We start from the raw sequence: 16008 nt of genomic DNA on the forward strand, positions 1-16008 counted from the left end.
TGCTGCTTTATCATCAGAGGCTTCTTGGGGAAGCGGACCTTGCTCCTCACAACGGCCACACTGGTACTGAGAGAATCCTGCGGCGGGAGCCTGGAGAAAGAGCTGCTGGTGTGTGTGCAACTTCTTCAGCAGCCTCTTCAAGTACAGCAAGAAGGAGGACAAGAGGCACAAGGTGCTTTCCGCTGCAGCTGCTGCTGGGGTCTCTTTTGCCTTTGGTGATGCAGGTGGGGATGTGCTTTTCAGTCTAGAGGAAGTCAGGTGAGCTGGATGCATGGCTTCTGCTTATCATCTAAGCAACTTGGGAGGCTAAGACGGGGCGATCGTGTGAGCCCAGGAGTTCAAGACCAGCTAGAAAATGTAGCCAAACCTCCTCTCTAAAAAATCAATAACCATTAACTGGGTGTGGTGATGTGTGCCTGTAGTTCTAGCTACTTGAGGCGGAGGCAGGAGTATTGCTTGAGTCCAGGAGTTCAACACCACCTGGGCAATGTATCAAGACCCCATCTTTTTTTTTTTTTTTTTTTTTTTTTTGAGATAGGGTCTCTCGCTGTCACCCAGGCTGGAGGGCACTGGCGTGATCTTGGCTCACTGCAGCCTCGACTTCCTGGGCTAAGGCCATCTTCCCACCTTAGCCTCCTGAGTAGCTAGGACTACAGGCATGCACCACCACATCTGGCTGATTTTGCATTTTTCCTAAAGATGAGGTTTCACCATTTTGCCCAGGGTGGGTTGAATTCCTGGGTGCAAGCAATCTACCCATTCAGCCTCTCAAAGTGCTGGGACTACAGGCGTGAGCCACCGTGCTCAGCCCTTAGCCATGGCTCATGCCTGTAGCTGCAGCTACTTGGGAGGCTGTGGCAGGAAGATTGCATGAGTCCAGGAGTTCCGGGCTGCAGTGCAGCTCACAGAGCAAGATCTGTCTCTATTACAACACAAAATGAAAAATAGAGGAGGTCAGTTACTATCTCACCTTGAAGACATATATGGAGGTTATGTTTTGCAGCCCTAGCGGTGTCCCTCATGGCACCATCCACCAATCTCTTTGGGAGTAGCCAGCCACCTTCCCTTTTTCATGGAATGCATCAGGACATGGCCAGAGTCTTCCCCTTCGTCCTGCTTGGGGTCTTCGAGGGCTTGTGAGGAACCCTTTTCATTCACTGCAACATCACCTGGTGCAGAAGCTGCAAGTCCACCGGGGGGGGAACTGCCCAGTGATGGGGTCATCGTGGTGAGCGTCACCGCAACCTACCCTGTTCCACGCGTGCCAGAGCATGAGTGAGCTCATTTCTGAGCTGCTCAGTGGCCACGGGGCCTTCGAGTCCTCTCAGGTCTGTGACTACATCAGCAACACCAGCATGACCTGGCCTGCAGATGACACTCCAGATGGGTCACCAAGGTCGGGGTTTACGTGTCCTGTGGCAGCTGGCCCCGGGAATGATCTTCAAAATCACATTTACCTTGGCATTGTCTCATCGGGCCTCTTAATCCCGCCCCGCGATGGGGCGAGCGGAGGTTTGCCCAAGCTGTTTCTAGGATGATGGTCTACAGTGCCTTGACCGGCAAGGGGTGGCCAATACCTGTGGGAAAGAAAGCATCTATAAGGCCCATGTAAATGGCACCTGATTCTCAATATGAGGACACATTCATCCACCACAACGCTGGCCACTGATGTCAGGCGGCCAGGCAGGGAGAGCCACCACTGTCTACGCACCCAGGACGGCACAGCCATTCAGGATGTGGAGACGCCCATCACGGACACTGAGGCTCTCACAGGGTGTCCAGAGCCTGAGCGCCTCATCTGATTTCCCCAGAGCAGGGAACTGATTCCTATAGTGAACAATGCCAGAGCATCAGAGGGTGTGAGCAATTCCATTCTGTACTTCTCGGACGAGTCCCCCCAGCTGTCTGCCAACAGCCCGCACCCTACGAAGCTTCACGCATCCTAAATCTCAGCCCTTCAGGATCCCAGAGCCCTGCTCGTGAAGATGTGGTGAGTGGCTGCAAACGGCACAGGTAATGACTGGTCACACAAAGTAGGAGATTTCTTAGCATCATCATGAAAAGGGGTGTTCTGAGGCACACGGCCCAGGTGCCAAGGCAGGACCCCTGAAGACATCATGTTTAATTAGCAAGAAGTTAACAAAAATAATTTAAATTTTTTGTGTTGAAATTTTCTCAGTTTTCAATTGAGAAAAAGACTGTCTGGGCCGGGTACAGTGGCTCACGCCCGTAATCCCATCACTTTGAGAGGCTGATGTGGGGTGGATCGCCTGAGGTCAGGAGTTTGAGACCAGGCTGGCCAACATAGTGAAAACCTGTCTGTACTAAAAATACAAAAAAAATTAGCCGTGTGCGGTGGCAGGCGCCTGTAATCCCAGCTACTTTTAAGGCTGAAGCAGGAGAATCGCTTGAACCCGGGAGGCAGAGGTTGCAGTGAGCTGAGATCCTGCTATTGCACTCCAGCCTGGGCAACAAAAGTGAAACTCTGTCTCAAAAAAAAAAGAACACTGTGTCATTTTAAAAGAAATAAACAAATAATACATCATGATCCCAATGGAAGATAATGCTCTGGGGGCAGCAGAAGCAAAAGCTTTTGTTTGAGAGAATCGGAAGAGGGCCAGGCGAGGTGGCTCACGCTTGTGATCCCAGCACTTTGGGAGGCCAAGGAGGGTGGATCATGAGGTCAGGAGTTCGAGACCAGGCAGGCCAACATGGTGAAACCCCATCTCTACTACAAATACAAAAGTTAGCTGGTGCTGGCCATGCGCCTGTAATCCCAGCTACTACTCAGGAGGTTGAGGCAGGAGAATCGCTTGAACCTGGGAGGTAGATGTTATAGTGAGCCGAAATCATGAGGGTGGATCATGAGGTCAAGAGATCAAGACCATCTTGGTCAACATGGTGAAACCCCGTCTCTACAAAAATACAAAAATTAGCTGGGCATGGTGGCGCGTGCCTGTAATCCCAGCTACTCAGGAGGCTGAGGCAGGAGAATTGCCTGAACCCTGGAGACGGAGGCTGCGGTGAGCCGAGATCTCACCATTGCACTCCAGCCTGGGTAACAAGAGTGAAACTCCGTCAAAAAAAAAAAAAAAAAAAGGAAGAAGGATTAAACCTTTTTAAAAAACAAAAACATCCATGAATAGGTATTTTATAGCTTTAACCCTGCAAGTCTTTGAAGCTGTGTTACTTAATGAGTATACTAACTGCCCTGGAGCAGGTAGGTAAGTGTAAAAGTTGTGATTTGAGTCGATCTTTCTTCTGTAATCCCAGTGCTTGGGGTGGCCAAGACAAGAGGAATCAGAGAGCAGCCTGGACAACAGAGAGAGACCATGTTACTTATTTCTTTATTTGAGACAGACTCTCACCCTGTCATTTGGTCGCCTCCCGGGTTCAATCGATTGTCCTGCCCCAGCCTCCCGAGTAGCTGGGACTACAAGCGCATTCCACCATGCCTGGCTAGTTTTTTGGTATTTTTGGCAGAGACAGGGTTTAACCATGTTGGTCAGCCAGGTCTTCAACTCCTGACTCAGGTGATCCACCCACCTCAGCCTCCCAAACTGCTGGGATTACAGGTGTGAGCCACTGCACCTGGCTTTTTTTTTTTAACTGGTTTGCTCACGGACAAACGTAACACTGTAAACGACTCTTGCTCTTGGCTGATGTTTTTAATTTAAGAAAATGTGAGGCCGGGCGCGGTGGCTCAAGCCTATAATCCCAGCACTTTGGGAGGCCGAGGCGGGTGGATCACGAGATCAGGAGATCGAGACCATCCTGGTCAACATGGTGAAACCCCGTCTCTACTAAAAATACAAAAATTAGCTGAGCATGGTGGTGCGTGCCTGTAATCCCAGCTATTCAGGAGGCTGAGGCAGGAGAATTACCTGAACCCAGGAGGCAGAGGTTGCGGTGAGCCGAGATCGCGCCATTGCACTCCAGCCTGGGTAACAAGAGCGAAACTCCGTCTCAAAATTAATAATAATAATAATAATAATAATAATTAGCAATAGCCAGATATGGTGGCAAGTGCCTGTAGTCCCGGCTACTTGGAAGGCTGAGGCGGGAGGATCACTTGATCCCAGGAGTTGGAAACCAGTTTGGGCGATATAGGGAGACCCTGTCTATTAATAAAATAAGTATAGTAAATCCATAAACCAGTACCATACGTGTTTACTGCCATTAGCTAGTACACTAGCTCCTCACTTATCAATAGGCTCCTGTTAACTCTGACTTGAAGCCAAATGATTTCAGTTTTTAGTGAAGACATCAGTGAGTGACGACGGTGAGCTTGGTGGTGGGTGGTATAAAAATATGGTCAGGGTGCTGAACGCTTTGGTACTGCGTCATTTAGTGCTGTGCGTTTGTGTAATTATTGCATACTTTACGAGTTTCATTTTACAAGAATTTGTATTCATTCGTTTTCCAACCCGCTTATTTCAGCTCAGAGTAGCAGGTGGCTGGAGCCTGTCCTGGCATCTCAGGGTGGAACCCTGGCAGGAAGCACTCACTCACACAGGGTCGCCAGTTCACCTAACAGGCACATCTTTGGGATGTGGGAGGGAACTGGCATATCTGCAGAAAACCCACGCAGACATAGGGAGAACGTGCAGCCTCCAGACTGGGGCCCTGGCCTATAATTTTTTTCTCTCATCGTTCTTAAAATAACATTGAACGAAGTTATGTTATTAGAGGGTGTGCTTCGTTACACACAGCACATAATTGTGTGTGCCGTACTTTATACGATTGGCAGCACAGTGAGTGCACTGATGCCAGCATCACCACAAATGTGACATTAGGACAGTTAGACATCAATAGGCGACAGAAAGTTTTCACCTCCACGATAATCGTTTTTTTCCACTCAAGGAGCATTCGAGGTTTCACATGGAATCCCCCAAATTAAACGTGTATAAACACAAATCTACATCGAGTCACAGCACAGGTGGCAAAGAACAAAGGAAAGATAAAACCGGTTGGATTAACCGTGATGGAGAAAAGTGCCTGCTGATGCCTGTCAGCAGGGGCTGGCTTCTCCTGCCACCAGCTACCAGCAGAGAACTGGGCACATCTCCTCTGATTCCCAACACGGGCGATTCCCCTCTGGGTTCCAGGAATGCCTGTTGCAGCAGCTACGGCTTCTGCCCGCCCTGCTTAATGTCCACACCTTCACCGCCCACAGAAGGCAGGGATGACCCCAGAAGGCTGGGGATAGCCAGCCCTGCTGGTGCCAAAGTGCATGCAGGTACCTCCCCCGATGCGTACCTGCCAGACACGGAAGCTACTTACTGCCAGGTGCTGAGCTGCCGTGCACATCGCCCACAGCACTGGTGGCTGCTGCTGCACCATCTACGGTGCTTTGCTAAGGGCAGGTCACACGTTTGTCCTGGTCTACTCTGTCACCAAGAAGGAACCCGAGAAAAGCTGAAGATTTTCTACCAGTTGATCCACAAGGTCGGAGGTAATCACCTGGACAAGTTTCCCATCGTGCCGGTGCGCAACAAGAGCTATGAGAACCGCTAGGGGTGGCCTTGAATGACGGTGCCACCTCTGAGCTGCAGCGGAATTGCGCCCTCACGGAGACCTTGGCACAGGCAGATGTGAAGGATCAGCAGCCGGTCCAGAAGATATCCCACATGCCAGGAGCACTGAGAAGCTTGCTGGAAAGTGCATGATCATGTGAGCCCTCGGCCTTAGGAGCAGGATCTTACTATCATGTTACTTGCAGAAAACAAACTAAATCTCTCCGTATGTGTCACCTGTATATGGGCGATTTTTCTGGGGCTGTGGTTTGGACTATAACAAATAGATGTCGTCAGGTGCGGTGGCTCACGCCTCTAATCCCAGCACTTTGGGAGGCCGAGGCGGGTGGATCACGAGGTCAAGAGATCAAGACCATCCTGGTGAACGTGGCGAAAGCCCGTCTCTACTAAAAATACAAAAATTAGCTGGGCATGGTGGTGTGCGCCTGTAGTCCCAGCTACTCGGGGGGCTGAGGCAGGAGAATTGCCTGAACACAGGAGGCGGAGGTTGCGGTGAGCCGAGATCGCGCCATTGCACTCCAGCCTGGGTAACAAGAACGAAACTCGGTCTCAAAAAAAAAAACAAAACAAACAAACAAAAAAACAAATGGATGTCAATAAATGTACCTTTTAAGTTAATAAATTTTTCCCAGGAGAGAATTCAAATTGTTAAAACATTGGCATTTGAGGAGCACAAACAAAGCATCATTAATTTAAAGTAAGATTTTTAATTATAAACTTATCAGGAGAAAATGTTTTGAGAGGAATAAAACACCAAAATAAAGTGTGCTGTCTCATGCCTGTAATTCCGGCACTTCGGGAGGCAGGAGGATCGCTTGTAATCAGGAATTCAAGACCAGCCTAGCCTGGGCAACGTGGCAAAACCCCGTTTCTATGAAAAAAAAAAAAAAAAATTAGCTAGGTATGGTGTCGCATGCCTGTGGTCCCATCTACTCATGAGGCTGAGGTGGGAGAGTCACTTCAATCTGGGAAGTTGAGGCTGCAGTGAGCTGTGATCAGGCCACTGCACCCCAGCCTGGGCACAGAGCGAGCTCCTGTCTCTAAAATAATAAAAAACGAAACGCAAAAATGAATCAAAAGATGCCATAGTCCTTTTGGTTATCCCAATATTATGTATTATTTTGTGTATTTAATTAAGAAATGTGTTTTGCAACAAAAGCTTTGACAAATTGCCGTGAGACAGATACACTAAGCAAGAAAAAAGTGAATATTCTACGGCTGATTATTGTGGAGTAGGAGAGGTGAAAATTGTGAAAGTGGACGCTGCTCACCAAAGATGTTAGTTTTTTCCTACATTTAAAATTGTTTCTTACTTTAAAAATGTTTGGGTATTCTACATGGCAGTTTTTTACAAGTGTAACAGTGCATTGATTTTTTTTCCCCGAAGACGAAGTCTCCCTCTGTTGCCCAGACTGGAGTGCAATGGCACGATCTCAGCTCACTGCAACCTCTGCCCCCCGAGTTCAAGCGATTCTCCTGCCTCAGCCTCCCAAGTAGCTGGGACTACAGGCACGCACCACCATACCCGGCTAAGTATTTTTGTAATTTTAGTAGAGACGGGATTTCACATTGTTGACCAGGAGGGTCTCGATCTCTTGACCTCGTGATCCATCCGCCTCGGCCTCCCAAAGTGCTGGGATTATACGCGTGAGCCACCGCGCCCAGCCTTTTTGTTTTTCTTTAGATGGTGTCTCGCTCTGTTGCCCAGGCTGGAGTACAGTGGTGACATCTCGGCTCACTGCAGCCTCTGCCGCCCCGTGGTGCGAGCGATTCTTGTGCCTGTCTCCTGAGTAGCTGGGACCACAGATGAACGCCACCACACCCAGATAATTTTTGTACTTTTAGTAGACACGGGGTTTCACTACATTAGCCAGGCTCCTGACCTCAAGTGATCCACCTGCCTCGCAGAATGCTGGGATTATGGCATGAGCCACCACGGCCGGCCCTTTTTTCCTTTTTTTGAGATGAGGTCTCACTCCGTCACCCAGACTGGAATGCAGTAGCACAGTTACAGCTCACTGCAGCCTTGACCTCCCAGGCTCAAGCGATCCTCCCACCTCAGCTGGAATTACAGGTGTGAGCCACAGCGCCTGGTAATTTTCTAATTTTGTAGGGACAGGATTTAGCTGTGTTGCCTAAGTCTTGAATTCCTGGCCTCAAGCAGTTCTCCAGCCTCGGCCTTCCAAAGCGGTGAGATTCTAGGTGTAAGCCACTGCACTCGGCCTTTACTATATCTGATCTCTCCAAAGCCTCCAAAATATTCTTTCGTTAGTTCTTCAGAAATATCTGGACTCAGTCTACCCATGAAAACCTTTTGGCGGGGGTTCTTTCCGTTTTAAAGCTCTGGCTCTTTGTGGCGGGGGCGGGAGGGGGTCCTATTAATTTGCCATCCAACTTCTGTTCTCTCAGTTCCAAGCAGCAATAGCAGCATTTTCCAAAAGCACAAATACAAATCCCCCTGATTTTCCAGTAACCATTTTAACGGTGCAGTCTGCAGCTGCCGTAAGTCAAGACAAATACTCGGATCTCTTTCCTTGTAACATTGTACCATCATCCTGCAGATTCTTGCTCAAGATGATCTTGGATCTCTCTGTGATTTCCTGTGTATTTCTTGCAGTACTCAGTCAGGTCCTCGCTGGCGGGGGAGCTGGGGGCAGGAGGGTGCTGGTGCACACCCAAGGTCAGGCAGCAGCGTATCTATGGAGATGGATTTCAAATGGTGGTGGAAGAGAGTCATTATAATTTTACGGCTCGTCCGTTGTTGACTGAAACGCTATTACCCCATGCGGGTAACTATCTGAAGCCCTTTGTGCGTAGCACACTAAGGTCCTAGCTCCCTGAGACCCTGGTGGGAATGACTGTTACAACCTCGGCAAGGAGGGATGCAGTGTCCACTGCAGAGCGGACTGCTGGGGTCCCTGGTGGTTCCCACTGTGTAGCTGATACCCGTGGCTCCTGCTTTTCTTCTGTGTTCACATTGGTTTCCTGACAGTTCAGTATGCATTACCTCACCAGTGAGCTTTTTCATGTGGACGTTCTTGGGTTTTTTTCGTTTTGCTGCAGATCTTCGATGCGTCCTTGAGCATTTTGGTCTATTCCGGCTTGTGAATATCTGTCTGTATTTGCTTTGCGTGTGGGTTGGGGGAGGGAGAAATGAAGGCTGCTATCTCCTACTTCACCATCTTGGTGATGTCACTTCACTCTCCTGTGTTTTTTCAGAATTAACTATTACCACTGCCCCAACTAAAGCCATTAAGATAATTTCTGCCCGGGCGCGGTGGCTCACGCCTGTAATCCCAGCACTTTGGGAGGTCGAGGCGGGTGGATCACGAGGTCAAGAGATCGAGACCATCCTGGTCAACATGGTGAAACCCCGTCTCTACTAAAGATACAAAAAATTAGCTGGGCATGGTGGCGCGTGCCTGTAATCCCAGCTACTCAGGAGGCTGAGGCAGGAGAATTGCCTGAACCCAGGAGGTGGAGGTTGCGGTGAGCCAAGATCGCGCCATTGCACTCCAGCCTGGGTAACAAGAGCGAAACTCCGTCTCAAAAAAAAAAAAAAAAAAAAAAAAGATAATTTCTGAGCCGGGCGCGGCGGCTGACACCTATAATCCCAGCACTTTGGGAGGCCGAGGCGGGTGGATCACGAGGTCAAGAGATCGAGACCATCCTGGTCAACATGGTGAAACCCCGTCTCTACTAAAGATACAAAAAATTAGCTGCGCACGGTGGCGCGTGCCTGTAATCCCAGCTACTCAGGAGGCTGAGGCAGGAGAATTGCCTGAACCCATGGGGCGGAGGTTGCGGTGAGCCGAGATCGCGCCATTGCACTCCAGCCTGGGCAACAAGAGCGAAACTCCGTGTCAAAAAAAAAAAAAAAAGAAAGTCGCATCTTTACTCCTGCAGATGGTGGCTCCTCTGGTGACAATTTCAGAATTTGACATGTTTTAAAATCAAAACTAGCAATGGCTAAGAAATAAAAATCAACAACCCAGCCAAACACACCATCCACATACTCCCAATGTGAGAGCAGGAAAATCCTGCGTCCTTTTTTTTTTTGAGACGGAGTTTCGCTCTTGTTACCCAGGCTGGAGTGCAATGGCACGATCTCGGCTCACCGCAACCTCCGCCTCCTGAGTTCAGGCAATTCTCCTGCCTCAGCCTCCCGAGTAGCTGGGATTACAGGCACGCACCACCGTGCCCAGCTAATTTTTGTATTTTTAGTAGAGAAGGGGTTTCACCTTGTTGACCAGGATGGTCTCAATCTCTTGACCTCGTGATCCACCCGCCTCAGCCTCCCTAAGTGCTGGGATTTTAGGCGTGAGCTACTGCGCCTGGGCGAAATCTTGTGTCTTAACTCCCTTCGGGCCATCAGCTCCCTCCCTCCCTACCTCCTCAGTCGCCAGCCCTGCAATCTCTGCATGCCTGTCCTGCCCAGCTGTTAGGACAGCTTCCTTAGGCCCCTGTGCATCCAGGTAGGGTTGGGGCAGGAGAAAGTGGAGACCCACCCAAGACAGGCCTGCTGGATTCTTGGTCTCTTCTCAGGCTTTGTTTGACCCGACACACTTTCCCCAACAACCTGATTTGCATTGACAAATGTCAGTGTTTTTCCTTTGCTACGACCCTCCTGCAGTACGCCGAGCCCTTGATGGTAACAGGCTGTGGGCACATAGCACCCACATCCTCATTTGAAGCCCAGAGAGCTAAAGCACCTCAGCCAGGGCCACACAGCAAGTGGGGCTGAGCCTGGACACCAAGCCAGACCCCTCTGTTTCAAATTCTTCTTCTCTCTTCCTCTTCCTCCTTTCTCCTCCTCTTCCTTCTTCTTCCTCCTTTTCCTTCTCTTTCTCCTTGTATCGCTCTTGTGGCCCAGTCTGGAGTGCAATCTTTGCTTGCTGCAACCTCCACCTGCCGGTTTCAAGTGATTCTCTTGCTTCAGCCTCCTGAGTAGCTGTGATTATTACATTTTTTCATATTTTTGGTAGAGTTGAGGTTTCTCCATGTTGGTCAGGCTAGTCTCGAACTCCTGACCTTAGGTGATCTCCCTGCCTAGAAAGTGGTGACCCCGGTTTTGGGTGGGACAGGCTTAGGAGTGCAGAGGTCATAGGTTGCAGGTGGGATGTGAAGCCTGTGTGGTTACCCATCTTCTCTGAGCTTGTGGGGAAGGGCAGTGCAGCCTTGGGGAGGCTGTAACCCGCCAGAGGAGCTTGGAACTCTGGTGGGTAACAGTGACCCGAGCTGCAAGGCATAGGTCCCCTGGCTCTAGCTAATGCTCTGTTGTCACTGTCCTGAAACGGTCAACGATTTTTGAACAAGGAGACTTGCATTTCAATTTTGTACAGCGGCCCCTTGAATTCTGTCTCAGGTCCTGGTAAGAGCTCCTTGGGAGTTATTATTTATTTTTTGTATAAATGAGGTCTTGCTATGTTGCCTAGGCTGGTCCCCAAATCCTGGCCTCAAGCGATCCTCCGGGCATCCTCATGGGCATCCCAAACACAGGAACGACAGGCGCATACCACCGCACGCCGCCCTGGGAGAGCCTTTGGCGACGACCCGTTCCTTGGTTGTTCGGTGATGGGGGTAGGACAGCACCTGAGGGGCAGGTGCGGAACAGTCCTGTGCTTGTCATTCCAGGCGTCTGAGCTGATCCTGGATGCGGCAGCGGCAGCCTCGGCACCCCCAGAGGAAAGCGAGTGGCCGGAGCCCACCCAGCTCCCGCAGGGTGTGCACACGAGGGCAGAGGCCGAGCCACCCCGCGCCCCTGGCTCGATGGGTGAGTCTGGCTCTTGTGCAGATTAAAGTTTGGAAATGCAGTTTGGGACCTCAACCTAAAGCCGCAGACTTTGTTAATGGGTGGAGTTAGGGGCTTCGGTGGTGAACTCCACACTTCCCCAGAAACCATACAAACCTTCCGTGGGGACTGAGGTCTGGGGCCCCTAGAACCACCATGCACATTCTTCACCCCACAAGAAGGGCCTCTGCCTCCCCACCTGAACGGCAGCCAAGCCAGACAGACTGAGAGTGTTGGAGCAGGGGGTTACCCAGAGGGCCAGCCAGGTAGGAACGAGGGGTCAGTGCTGACGGATCTGCCCCCAAAACATGTGCCCACCTATCTTGAAGGACAGGACGGAGGGCAGAGGGGCCATATTGAGCAGGGGAAGGACCTGGACTTGGCTCAGTCATTGGGGTCCTCCATGCCCCTCAGGCACAAAGGGAGGTGCCAAGGCAGTCCACTCACTACAGGTGACCCGTCTCCCTCACTCTCCACAGGGTCCCGGGCCCGCTTGCCTCTGAAGCCAAGTATCTGGGACGAGCCTGAGGAAATTCTCCCAGGGCCCTCCTCAGACCTGCGGGCAGAAGGGGCTGTGACCTCGGGCCCCAAGGGTCTGAGTGCTCAGAGAATCAGTCCCCGAAAGAAAAACAGGAACACCAACCAGGGCGGCCGCCGGCAGCCATCCCTCAAGCACACCAAAGCTGGCACCCAAGAGGCTGCTACAGGCACCCCGGGAGCGCCGCGTGGGCCCCGAGGGGGGAGGCCTTTCCAGTGTGCCGACTGTGGGATGGTCTTCACCTGGGTCACCCACTTTATCGAGCATCAGAAGACCCATCGCGAAGAGGGGCCCTTTCCGTGCCCTGAGTGTGGCAAGGTCTTCCTGCACAGCTCCGTCCTCGCTGAGCACAGCAAGATCCACCTGCTGGAGCCACCCAAGAAGAAAGGCCCCCGGAGCAAGGGCCCCCGGGAATCCGCCCCACCCAGGGATGGAGCCCAGGATCCGGCGGCCCCTCGCAGCCCCAAGAGGCCCTTCCGATGCAGCGTCTGCGGGAAGTCCTTCCCCTGGATGGTCCACCTCATCGACCACCAGAAGCTCCACACTGTTCATGGCCACATGTGAATGGCCAGCCTCGGGCCTCAGCCACCCAGCCTTGAGTCCCTGGGGGGCACCGATGGGCCCCAGAAGGTGGGGACATCCCCCAGCCCCACCAATCCCTGGCCACCGCTGTTTCACAGAAGATCCTGGACACCTGCTCTGTGGTCTCCACCCAGCATGGGAGGGGGCATCCCAGGGTCTCGGCTGAGAGGCAGCAGTTCCACAGCGTAGCCTGGTCAATCGTGCACACTGTGTTTTGCAAGTGGATTGAAGACGAGTTTCATTAGTGTCTCATTTTTCAGAAGCCTTGTGCAGGTCTCCCTGTGAGTACCTGACCCAGCGGCACGTTCTGCCGCAGGGTTTTCATTTCACTGTGGATATCCCTGAGACCATGAGGTCGGGATCCCGCCTGGGCAGCTCCAACTCCAGAGAAGGGTGCAGCTGACCCCAGATGCCCCGGCTGCCCTCCTGTGAGCTCAGCCCCCCAGATAAACAGGGTTTTGTTTTCTTTCCTTTTTATTTTTTTGGTGAAGCACACACATAAAATGTACCATTTCAGTCACTAAGAATGCACCTACTTTCACGACATCGTGCAACTACCAGCACTCTCCAGCTCCAAGGACACTTCGCTCTCCCAGAAAGAGATCCCACAGGTGTCAGCGCTCATCCGCCCTTTCCCTCCCGCCCTGACAACCTGAAACTGCTTTCTGTCTCTGGATTGCAGGCGGAGTCTTTAGGCTGACCTGCCTATATTTGGTTTGACTTACAGAAGGATTTTCTTTTTTAAGACAGATGCCAATACTTGTTTAAAGCATAAAAATCTGGCTTTCTGCTCTGCCAGGAAGAACCAGATGGTCTCCAAAGAGTGGGGCCGCCCATCCTGCTTGGCTGGAGCAGAGCGGGGGCAGGCAGCATCGGCACAACCTGCCGTCAGCGGGGACCCCGCCTGGGATTCTGCTTCTGATCGGTCCCCAATTCATCGTTGCCGGACACTGGTCCCTTTTCAAGCAAAAGCCTTAAAAGTTTTTGTCTTTTTCTTTTTCTCCTCCCAACTTCGTTTGGAAACACACCACGTTGGGCTGACTGTGAATCCACACAGGCAGGGACCTTTTTCCAAGTCGCCTTCTAACTCAAAAGCCTTTGGACCTACCCACGTCACATCCACCTGCTGCTACTTCTCAACCAAGCTGCCCCCACTCTCGGTCTGTCCTGATGCCCGTCACGGGCTGTGCGGCTCCCGCAGACCCTCCACTGCCTTCACTTCACACTCGCTGCCGTGCTTGCCTTCTCACGCTTGCCTTCGTGGAGCTTCCCCCCAACGGGGCCTCCGGACCTTGCTTCCCAGCTCCCTCCGGCATCCCCAGCTTTCCCTGCAGTCCCCACTGGGGGCTCCCGGCTCTATCCCTTGCCTTAATTGCTGGTGGGCTCCAGCTCCCCTCCTGGCGCCTTTTCTCTCATCCTGCAAAGGAGGAGCTTCTTCTACCGAGCTCAGGATGAAGGGTGGGGTCTTGGCCCCCGCAGTCAGCCCATTACTCTTGGAAGCCCCGAGTCTTCCCTCAGGCACAGATCGATTGTCTAGGAAGACAGGAGGTGTAGAGACAACTCTCCCGAGCGCCCCCACCTGCCGGGAGCCAGGGGCTCATTCCATTCAGTTTCCATCTCACTCTCCAACCCCTGGAGGCACAGTCACAGCTCTGTTCCTTGGAGCCAGAATTGCATAAGAAAGAGGGTGCCACTGCCCACAGGGCATCGGTCAGGCTCCAGCCTTCCTGGGCTGGCCTCAGAGACATCCACCTGGTGTCCTTCAGTCCTCCAACTGAGTTTGTCCAAATAACTCATCTTCCCTTGTGCAAAAACAAACAACATGCAAACTGCCTCCCCGCTGGGGTTCCCATTCCCCCTAGAGGGGCCACCACCTTCCAAGGCCCCAGAAGATTTTTTTTTTTTTGAAATGGAGTTTTGCTCTTGTTGCTCAGGCTGGAGTACAATAGCGGAATCTTGGCTCACGGTAACCTCTGCCTCCCGGGTTCCAGCGATTCTCCTTACAGGCCTACACTACCACGTCTGGCTAATTTTTGTGTTTTTAGTAGAAACGGGGTTTCTCCATGTTAGTCAAGCTGGTCCCAAGCTCCTGACCTCAGGCGATCTGCCCACCTTGGCCTCCAGGAAGGATATTTGATTGCCTTGGGCACCCAGCTCCCAACCCCTCTCACTTCTCTTTTCTCCCCTGTGCCATCAGCCCCAGGCTCTGTCCCCATTTCTTGACTGCCTGCAGTTGCCTCTAGGCAAACTCTGCCTCCAGCCCCTGTTCCCTCTGCCCATCCCCATCCTGCAGCCAATAGGGTCCCTCTAAAATGTGGACACTGAAAGAGAAAGCCCAGCAGGGCAGCTCCAGCATGTCCTTCCTGGCCCCGCTGCCCCCACAGCTCCCAGCACTGGGATGCTGGAGGCTGGTTTCCTTAAAGCACTGTGTCTCCGACTGTCTCCACACTGCCTGTCACCCTGGCCTCCTCCTGTGCCTGGAACAGTCTCCACTGCCACACTTGACCATGCCAAGCATACAGCAGGCCCTCTGTAGTGAAGGGATGAGTGAGTCAATGAGTGAGCTTGTGGGCTGCAGGTTAGAGCTGGGGAAGCCTCCCTGGAGGGCCACTCTCACCACCCTGGCTGACAGAAGCAAGGACATGGCTTATGCTCTGGAAGACCGAGTCTCACAGGGCACCTTTCTCCCTGGCCGCCAGGGCCTCTGGGGTCAGAGGAGGGCAGGACATTGCTAGGCTTCGAAGCTCTCAAAATGATTTTTTTAAAGGAAGAAATATATCCAGGGAGCAGTAACTGTTAAGAGTGCATTTTAAATGTATGTATGTTGGACAGATTAACTTTTTAAACCTTAACATAAGGCGTGACACAGCTCTGCTATCTATGCTGTGACCGCAGGATTGCCTGGGAGCTGCCCTGATGCGCAGCCCACCTGCTGATGGCTTGGGGAGGGGGTCCTGTCCCAGGTCACACCGAGGCAACCAGCAACAGGAAGCAGAGAAGGAGCTGAGAAGGGCCCAGCCAGTGGTCACCAGAGAGGGCAGGAAGTTCAGACCACAGCAAGTTCGGCACAGGAGTAGCTCATCATTGACTAGTAGAGTATTATTAAAGTCTTCAAAATCCCTACCAGCTTTTAAGAATTATGAGATTTCACACGGAAATCCCAATCTCTGGGTTGTTTTGCGAAATCCAGACCTGGGACGCTGGGCTTACCAGGCCACACGATCCCACTTGGCTGGAGCCAAGCAGCACCCGCCCCTGTAGAAAGAGCCCACCCCTGCAGGCAGGTACGGTTTAGAAGCCTGGCTGAGAACAAGCAGGATCGGAGGGTCTGAGGAAGCTGGGCAGGGCTGCCTGGCCACCATCAGGGCTGAGCAGGCTCCGTGCGGCCCCACCGACCGCTTCTCACCCGGGCTGTCAGACCACTTGGGAAAAATAGTTCATCGTGTGTGTTCATACCATGTGATCCAGTTTTTACTGGGGAAACGGGGGGTGGGGGGTGGGGGGTGGGGCACTGTAGTTTACATCTTGTGAAATACACACAAAAATGTCTTGTTGCATTT

At 52.1% G+C, this 16008-nt stretch overlaps 1 protein-coding gene across 10 annotated transcripts in view; it reads left to right on the forward strand.

Annotated features, from left to right (window-relative positions):
- The window catches only part of ZSCAN1 (zinc finger and SCAN domain containing 1), a 34326-nt gene extending 18321 nt beyond the window's left edge, over positions 1-16005 (forward strand). For all 10 annotated transcript variants that reach the window (XM_078361035.1, XM_078361036.1, XM_035286270.3 and 7 more), the window contains 2 exons: positions 11172-11310; positions 11808-16005. In XM_078361035.1, the coding sequence (XP_078217161.1) occupies positions 11172-11310; positions 11808-12430 (762 nt within the window). In that variant the 3' untranslated portion in view covers positions 12431-16005. The remainder of the gene's footprint in view (positions 1-11171; positions 11311-11807) is intronic.
- Positions 16006-16008: the final 3 nt, after the last annotated feature.

The sequence above is a fragment of the Callithrix jacchus genome, chromosome 22, assembly GCF_049354715.1.
Source record: "Callithrix jacchus isolate 240 chromosome 22, calJac240_pri, whole genome shotgun sequence".
Taxonomy (NCBI): Eukaryota; Metazoa; Chordata; class Mammalia; order Primates; family Cebidae; genus Callithrix; species Callithrix jacchus.